The sequence below is a fragment of the Eurypyga helias genome, unplaced genomic scaffold (genome assembly GCF_000690775.1).
Source record: "Eurypyga helias isolate BGI_N326 unplaced genomic scaffold, ASM69077v1 scaffold27119, whole genome shotgun sequence".
NCBI classification, from domain to species: domain Eukaryota; kingdom Metazoa; phylum Chordata; class Aves; order Eurypygiformes; family Eurypygidae; genus Eurypyga; species Eurypyga helias.
The window spans coordinates 20,983-29,904 of NW_010273207.1; the positions used below are offsets into that span (position 1 = coordinate 20,983).

The 8,922-nt window shown below is 51.6% G+C and overlaps 1 protein-coding gene across 1 annotated transcript in view; it reads left to right on the plus strand.

The window, feature by feature from the left end:
- LOC104515437 (EH domain-containing protein 3) overlaps positions 1 to 8,652 on the plus strand; it is a 29,535-nt gene extending 20,883 nt beyond the window's left edge. The window contains exons 4-6 of the mRNA XM_010159400.1: positions 4,854 to 5,266; positions 6,266 to 6,430; positions 7,873 to 8,652. Of these exons, the coding sequence (XP_010157702.1) occupies positions 4,854 to 5,266; positions 6,266 to 6,430; positions 7,873 to 8,400 (1,106 nt within the window). The 3' untranslated portion in view covers positions 8,401 to 8,652. The remainder of the gene's footprint in view (positions 1 to 4,853; positions 5,267 to 6,265; positions 6,431 to 7,872) is intronic.
- Positions 8,653 to 8,922: the final 270 nt, after the last annotated feature.

The window sequence follows — 8,922 nt, forward strand, 5'->3', positions numbered from 1 at the left end:
AAGAGGTGAATTGCTAAAAGCAGCAGTGGAATCTGAAGCCGTATGACAGCAAGCTGTGAGATGTCTGGTGCAAAGCAGCAGCTTTGGGTTTTTCAGCATTTCTTCATCTTACTCATCCCATTCCATCCCACCTGAACTCCACTACCACAGGGGCTGTGGCCATGGTTCCACGAGACAAGAAACCCAGTAGCGTGCTTACTCTCAGACATAAAAATCCAAACAAACAAAACAAAACCAGCCAGCTGCATGGTGAGAAACGCTGAACCCAATACAGGCACACTCATCGCTGGTTTAAATTGGCTTTAGAATGTTACAGCCAGGCAGATTTTATGCTGGGTCAGGTATCATCCATCTTCCCAGAGTCAGCCTAAAGACCATATCCTGCCTGATCTGACTTGACAGAAATGTAATTGCATAATCCTGCCCGATCTCAGTGAAATGCCTGCTGCCAGGTATTCCAGCGGCGCCCAGACAAGTGTTCATTAAGCCAGTCTGCCTTGCACAGTCTAGGTGGCAGGCTGTCTGCAAGAAGATCGTTTTCTCTGTAGGCTGAATCCACTGACAGTCCTGCTGACTTGTCAGCTTCGTGTTCAATCTGTCGAGTCCTTTTCATGCTGTCAGAAGGAAATCTGTCCCGTGAAAACACATGATAGAAGAAAATTATTATCATGTTCATCTTGTCCTCCTAGTGCTGTCTGCTTGGGACTCATTTTCTGTTCGTGTTTGCCTTATCTGGAGGTTGTGAAAGAAGCTGCATCAGTGCTATTAGGGGATGTTTAAACATCGTAAGTCTCAACAGGAACGCAAGTGCAACCACAGACAAGAATTACTGCGCAGAAAATGCCGTAATTCTCCCCTTTGCATTTCTGTGTGAAACATCCCTGTAATGGTGGCTTCGCGTTTCCGCGGCTTTGGCAAGCGGGAGGCTTCCCAAGTGCCCCGTGACTTCACAACAAAACCGTGCCACATTACGTGGATAGCTTCGCCCGTCACTGCGCCGCTGCCCCGTCGGAGAGTAACTGGATGCTTTTGCAAGAGGCCTTAGCAGCGCTCTGTAACACGAAGAGAGGGTGCAAAGAGACGTAACGCATTTGCGGTGGAACGAGCAGGGGACACGTGAAAACTCCTAATTTGACTGTGTATCAAGATGAGCTTTTGGTCTAAGCTCACACACTAACAGGCTTCCAGAAGAGTCAGGCCCTAGGCACCTGTGAAACAAAAAAGGGGGCAGCGGGGAGGAAATCCGAGCGAGGCTGTAACACTTAGGATCTAGTTACAGAATGAGCTTCCTGCGTTTTCAGGGGTTGAGCACCTCCAGCTCGGGCTGGAGTCAGGCAGAATGTCCCGACTTCTCTACACTACTGAAGAGTCCTCTGAAAATGAAAGCTCTGAACTAAACATTAGAATAGGAATTTAAGCCCTTAAACGTCTTTATTAATAAGCTTGCTCTTGGAGTTTTACACTGTCTGTCATCCTGCTATCCAAATGCTTTAGTAACAGTCTACTTTTTTATATGCTAAAAGGAAAACTAAAAGGCCAACCCGATGAATCGCCTACGTGGCAATCCTCTAGGCACTTGTCTGCATGAGAAAACACCCTTCCAGACAGCGCTCCAAGTGGGCGGTTGTAAACCGAGGTCTGTCCCACCTGCCCTTCCCACATGTCATGCTACCTGTTAAGCAACAGCACAACACTCATAGTTTTCCCCCTCTTTTCCTCTGAAGCGTCCTGTCACCCAGTAAAACGTATACACGTACGCCTTGGTTTTCCTGCCCGGCGTCGCCGTGCGGGAGAACGCAGCTGCGATCAGCGCTCCTCGGAGCCGCACGCAGAGAGAGGCGTTGCTCGCTTAGCCGGGCACCAACAGGAGAGGGCTCGCACGTTCCCGAGCACCAGAGCAAGCGGGACAGACGAGAGGAGCGTGTGGGTTGGGCTTCTGTCCCAGCGTGGGATGCAGATGAGTCCGTGCGGTTGTGACTGCTCTGAACCATCACCAAGGTTACTCCCCAGGGCTTTGTTCTCTCCCTGATGGAGATACACAGGACAGCTGGCAGGAGGGTATTGCTGAACAAGCAAAGAACCTGGGAAAGAAAGTCTGCTAATCAATCTAGGGGTTAGTGAAGTCCCCAGGGACGTGGTGTATGTTACTGCAGCAGCTGGGAACATACAGAAGGGCTGAGCAGACACTAGTTCACCTGTTGGGTAGCACAACGGTTTTGTTTGTGAGTAGGGAAGAGGGGCTCACAGAACAGACACTAAGTGCTGCTGGGGATCCAGGCTTGATACCTGATAAAAAACAACAGAGCGAAGCACCTAGACATGCTGCTGGTGAGGCCCTGAGGCTCGGGCAGGTCAGAGGGCTGAGGTCAGTCTCCCAAGTCCTCGGCTGGCACCAATGCTACCACTTCTTGTTGTTGTTATTGTCCCCCCCTTTTTTTTGTGTCATAATCGGTCCCCACTTCTACTGATTCACTCTAAGGTGGGTTGTCAGGCGCAGGCACTGTCCCCACCTCATCCCAGCCCCTGTTAGCGTTAACAGTGGCTGTTGCTCCCCTGTCAGAGGGAACCCACCCACATGGTCTGTGACAGGACACCACTGTAACATTACAGGGTGCTCTGGAGAGCATGACTCCGCATCCCCCTTGATCCCCCCCCAAGGAAAAGGCTGGAAGAAGTAGCTGTGGTGCAGTTCAGACACCAGCTTGACAGGAAAACATCCCGGTCAGTGAGATCTGATGTGATTACATACACAAACAGCCACCCTGACTCATTGCTTCCATGGTGAAAAAGCAGGCTGTGTGCGAAGAGTCAACCATCCTGCCATGCCAGGTGACTCCGGGACAGCCCGGGCAGCACTTTCCATCAGGTGTGGGTGTGCTGCCCTCTTTAGCAGAGGCAGCAGGAGGGGGCTGGCCCCCTTTGCAAACGCATTGATCCGCTTGCAGTGGGACAGCTTACAGCCTGAACCCGGTCCAAGTGGGGTGTGGTGTCGGCATTGACTTTGTCCTGCTGCCAGTGCCTCCTAGCGCCGTTTGGGAAGGAGTCAGCGTGCCTAGCTTCCCGGCAGATACGCTGTTAGACCCAGGGAGGTGAGCTCCCTGCAGCGAGAACTCTAAGGATAAAAGGCTGTTCATATCTGAAAGCAAGCAGGACTGAGTTCACTTCAGTTGTACCAGGGTCTGACTCATGGTTGTTCCTGGGGCCAGGCACAGGACCGGGCAAGATACGCAGACACCGGTGTAACGTATCGGAGGCCAAGCAGCTCTCTGTCAGAGGTTATACAATTTCTGAACGCCATCGCATCAAACGTAGCTGAGCAAACAGCCGAGGCCCAGCATTGCTTACTGATGCTGGAGAAGGCCCTGGTGTCCTAAGCGAACAGAAGGCCATTGGTGGGACAAGCATCTCTCTCTTCCATCTAGGATTTCTGCCGATACCATGGAAAAGAGTAGGGCAAACTGTCCACATCCAAGAGCACTCCCACCCTCCTTTTCTTGGAAGGAGCCAACTCTATTTGACCAAAGCACAACTCTGCCCAGTAATAATACTTTGCCATCGTACGAAAGTGCTCAGTATCAGACAGCTAATAGCAGTTTATCCAGGTGAGGAGAAGGGTCACACAGGCTTTGCTTCTGACTGGAGAGCCAGCATTTCACCCGTTTGCTTAGTCACAAGGGAGAGGAGGCTGGTAGCAAAAAGGAAGATCAGAGGGCAGTAATGCTCCCTCCTGTAGCTCTGACCTGATGACCAGGATGCACTGGTTACCCTCCAGGTTTTGGAGAGGACAAAGAAAGAAAAGCCAAGAAAAGAAGGGGGAAAAAAAGCACACTGAATTAAGTATCAAACATTTATTCATGAGAACCAAGATTAAAGTAGTATATGAAGGGATTGGAATGCAAATAGCATATGCTCTGTCCTGATCTCTCCTATCAGAGTGCAGCGCTCCGGCAACAGATAAGCCCAAATGTTGCACAGCACAGAAGAGCCTGACAGAGCAGAGGGAGAGCGCCAGTCTCCCTGAGGCTTTAAAGAAGATGAAAAACCACCCCAGAGCTAGGAAGGAAGGTCATTCTGCTGCCATCACTGATGATTTTACAGCCACCCACACACACCCTGTTTATCCTGCCCTGCGTTGCCTAGGGATGGACCCACGTCTAACACTCTGCATCTGTCGTCCTTAGCTGTGGGGCCGGGGAAGTTGGAACCCCCCAGTTCGTAGGTTGAGTGCGCCCCTGGTGATCGCGGCAATGCCATCCTCAGAGCACCAGGTACTTGGCAGGGAAAACACGAGTCGCGTTGCTGTGCGCACAGGCAGCAGGTAGGACAGGATGGTGTCGCAGGTAGGGCAGGTTATTTGCACCCTGGGTTTTGAATCGGATGGGACAGAGTTAGGTCCTGTCTAGCTGTGCGAGACAGAGTTATTAAGCAGTAGAGATACACATCTCAGACCAGTCTGGGTGCGAGTGCTGCAATTACCCAGCTCTCTGCAGCCTTTGTAGGCTGTGCTCGTGGCCAGCAATTCAGGAACTGGACCTCTTGTTGCTGCTCACACGACTTCTGCAGCAGCTGTTCAAATGCAGCAGTTTCTCCAGGATCTGCGCTTGAACGCGGCATCTGCAGCACCAGTTCAAGGCTTCTTTGGGTGATCCCTTAATGTGGGGAAGATGAGAGCTATCCTTAACTGCGTGCACCTTGGGCGTTGCAGGGCGAAGGACAGCGCCTCATCTCCCCCTTCTCTGGGACGAGGAAGGATGTTTCATATTTCCTTTACCAAGCTACCTGATCTTTGGGGGAAGCTTCCTCTTCTCCACTCCCACACACGTCCATCTCTGCTTTTCCTCTGCCCCTTGCAGGTTACGACTTCGCTGCTGTTTTGGAGTGGTTCGCAGAGCGCGTCGACCGCATCATTCTCCTTTTCGATGCACACAAGCTGGACATCTCTGATGAATTCTCCGAGGTCATCAAGGCCCTGAAGAACCACGAGGACAAGATGAGGGTGGTCCTCAACAAGGCTGACCAGATAGAGACTCAGCAGCTGATGCGGGTGTACGGTGCCCTCATGTGGTCCCTGGGGAAGATCGTCAACACCCCCGAGGTCATCAGGGTCTACATTGGCTCCTTCTGGTCCCATCCCTTGCTCATCCCCGACAACCGCAAGTTGTTTGAGGCAGAGGAGCAGGACCTGTTCCGGGATATCCAGAGTCTGCCCCGCAACGCAGCCCTGAGGAAGCTCAATGACCTCATCAAGCGAGCGCGGCTGGCCAAGGTGGGTATCGGCACGGAACCCCCAAACATCCCGTTTGGGCTGCTTGCCGTAGGCAGGCTGCGGGGAAGTGGTTTGACCGGTTTGGCTTGCAGAGCTGGTGGATCCTACTCTTTCTCCATCCCATTTCGCTCAGGCCCAGCATATTAGTCCTGCGCGCTCCAAGGAACAAAGCGCTTCCTCTGCTTGGTGCGCCAGCCGTGGCGGGCCAGCGGGGGGATGATAGCCACCGATGAGAGCAGGCAGCACGCGAAGGGAGCTGGAAAGCAGTTACTCTGTGGTAGCAGCTTGAGGATTAGGACCGATTCAGCGTCAGTCACACACCAAGGGAATTGGTTGGCTCTAGGTCTTTCGCCTTAAGCTTTCTCAGCCAGGAGAGACCCTTGGCTGAGGCGGATGCAGGAGGTGGAGACTCGCAAGAACGGCAAATAAGCTTGCTGTATCTCTGAATAGTTGAGATGAGCTGAATAAAGCCCCTCAGAGTACAGGGAAGAACCCCTTATCAGGTGGGAAAAAAGAGACAAGAAGATCCTTACAAAGCTTTCTGTGCAAGGGTCTTCATTTCTAAGAGAAAATGTGTGGCCCACTGTTCAGAAACAATCCAGAATGTCACACAAGTTAAAAAACTGGTATTTGTACTAAAACATTGAAATCTAGAGAGCTCCAAAACCTGTGTGTTTGGTTTGGACTGGAAAGGGACTATTCCCATGCTCATTGGAACGGAAAAGAAACAGCTCTCCCTTGAGCAAGTGCATATGAACATTCCTTCCACACGCCTGGGTCTCATAGTCCGGCTTCCTTGTCTCGCACACTCCGAGCACGCCGCTGAGCAGCACGGGGCACCGGGGGGATAGTCAGTGGGTGCAGGCAAGCTGAGCTTGCTCTTTGGGGTGGGACAGGGTGGGATGAGTCCTAGGCACAGATAATGTCCGCTGGGAAAAATTTTCTGATGTGCTTTTTCACAGCTGTCTTCTTCATTCCCTATCATTTAATGCCCTTCAGGTCCATGCCTACATCATCAGTTCCCTAAAGAAGGAAATGCCCTCAATGTTTGGGAAAGACAATAAAAAGAAAGAGCTTGTTAACAACTTGGGAGAGATTTACGCCCGGATTGAACGGGAGCATCAGATCTCACCGGGAGACTTCCCTAATCTGAGGAAGATGCAGGTAAGGAGTGGCGTCTTGGCCAGAGCACCAAACATCCAAGGAGAGGGGAACCGCAGGGATCGAGTACCGCTGCGTGTGGGAAAGGCTTGTTGTAGTGGCCTTGAAATAAGTGCAGGCTGTGCTTGGGCACGAACGCTTTCTGCGCATGGAAATCGCGCGAGGCTGACGCTGCCTTCATTTCTCAAATCTTTGCCTGAATCACACTTCAGAAGAAAAATAGAACGATTGGCTGTATTTTTAATTCCAGGTTCCATCTGAAGGTTTTTCAGGCCTAATACTACTGCTAATTTATATTAAAAGGAAAGCTATGGCCTGAAAAGCCTATTTATGCCCCCCCTCCTCAAGAGCTGCATTTTGGTTTTGTCTTCCACTTCACTCTGTAGACTGAGCAAAAGGAGGCTGTGAAAACTTAAAGCCCCTTTTCTCTTTTAAGCAGAGAAGCAGGTTTTCTGTTCTGCAGAGCTGAGACCTGACCCAGCATTCATGTAAATCAAAAGACTTGAAAGGACCTTGGATCCTAGCCTTGTATTGTACGGTCAAACAATGCTGGATGCTGTTGCTACGCTGCTGCATGGCTTCAGTCCAAGCAGAAACCTGTTCTGAGCTGCTAGCTGTCGAAGTCATTACTAGCTACCTACCAAAAACACAGCCTCTGCTCACAAGTATGTTTTCCATGAGTTCTTGGGAATGAGATTGATGGAGTGTATCCAGTAGAAGATCCCATTCGCTGCTTGTTAAAAGCGTGTGTTTAAAAATAACTGTACCAGGCTGGTAGGAGCAGATTTAATGAGAGGGTGAAGGATGAAGCTGTAGGTCATTTTGCAGTTTTTTCGGAAGGGGGTTCTCTGCAGGCCCTGCTCAAAGCCCTTTGGCTTAGCGGTGAAAGTTGCACAAGCTGAGCCATGCCGTAGAGACACGCTTACCTCTTCACAGGTGTGCTGCTGTCTTCATGGCATCCGGAAGGTGTGCTGCCTGATGACAAGTAGTCTTTTTCCGGAGTGATATCTCCTTCACAGAGGGCAGAGGGGGAGGGAACGCAGAGCACTCACTGGCTGGATGGTGCAGCAAGAGCTGCACAACCAGTTTACCTTCAACAATTTGGTCTTCAAGGAGAGTGCTCCTACATGGCTTGGAAAGGAGGAGTCTTGGCCATCATCTGGGCCTTTGAGTAAACAAATTCCCCTCTCTGTGCCATGTCAGCCCCTCTTTGTTAGCTGGGAAGATCATTTTTCACAGCACTTAAAGGTGCAAGAGCCAGGCCAGCCAGGGAGAGCCCCTTGCATGCCGAGGAGCAGCGCAGTCAGAGGAGGGAATGAGCTCCCCACTCCTCCTCTGCAGTAGCAGCTTTGGAGCCAAACAGCAGACAGGCATCCCACTCCACACTCTTCCTGCCCTGTGCACAGCCAGGCCACTCACCCCTTGCTCTGTTGTCCCATTTCAAGGATCAGTTGCAAGCCCAGGATTTTAGCAAGTTCCAGCCTCTGAAGAGCAAGCTGCTGGAGACCGTGGAAGACATGCTGGCCAACGACATCGCCCAGCTCATGGTGCTCGTACGCCAGGAAGAGTCGCAGCGGCCAACCCAGATGGTGAAGGGAGGAGCCTTCGAGGGCACCTTGCACGGTCCGTTCGGCCACGGCTACGGCGAAGGAGCCGGCGAAGGGATCGACGACGCCGAGTGGGTGGTGGCCCGGGACAAGCCCATGTACGATGAGATCTTCTACACGCTCTCGCCTGTCGACGGTAAAATAACTGGTGCCAACGCGAAGAAGGAGATGGTAAGGTCTAAGCTGCCCAACACGGTGCTGGGCAAGATTTGGAAACTGGCTGACATCGACAAAGATGGCATGCTGGATGATGAGGAGTTTGCCTTGGCGAATCATCTCATTAAAGTCAAGCTGGAGGGTCACGAGCTGCCAAATGAGCTCCCTTCCCACCTCCTCCCTCCATCCAAGAGGAAAATAACAGAGTGAAAGGAAGGTTACAGGGGAGAGGGGAAGGGAGGGGAAAAGGAAAGATCTAGAAAAACATGTTTACTTAAATTATACCTTTAGATGTGAGATCACCTTCGGATTTATATCTATTTTGCTGTATGAAGAAAAAAAACACAACCCTAAAGCAGAACAACAGAGTCCAGTCCTTCCTCACGATAATATGCAATTAGCTCTTCCAGCGTAACGTCCCTGCTTGCTAGCGCGTAGTCTGCACGTACGAGGGTAAAGAAAAAGGACGCCGAGACGAGAGGCATCTGAGAAGCAGGAGTAGAAGCCAAACGGAAGCGGGCTGTGTTTTTTGGGAGTGGGGAACGGGCACCGGTAGAAACCTAACTGCCGGCGTCCGTCGCTCCTGAGCTCTGCCTGCACCTCCTGCTCTCCGGTGGGTCTCGCAGACCTCGGGAGACGGAGCTCTTGATAGCGGAGAGGAAACCACAAGATCTCCAAGCCGTTGGCCAAACTGAAGAGCACTTCCCAGTCCACGTAAGCCCATGCCCAGAT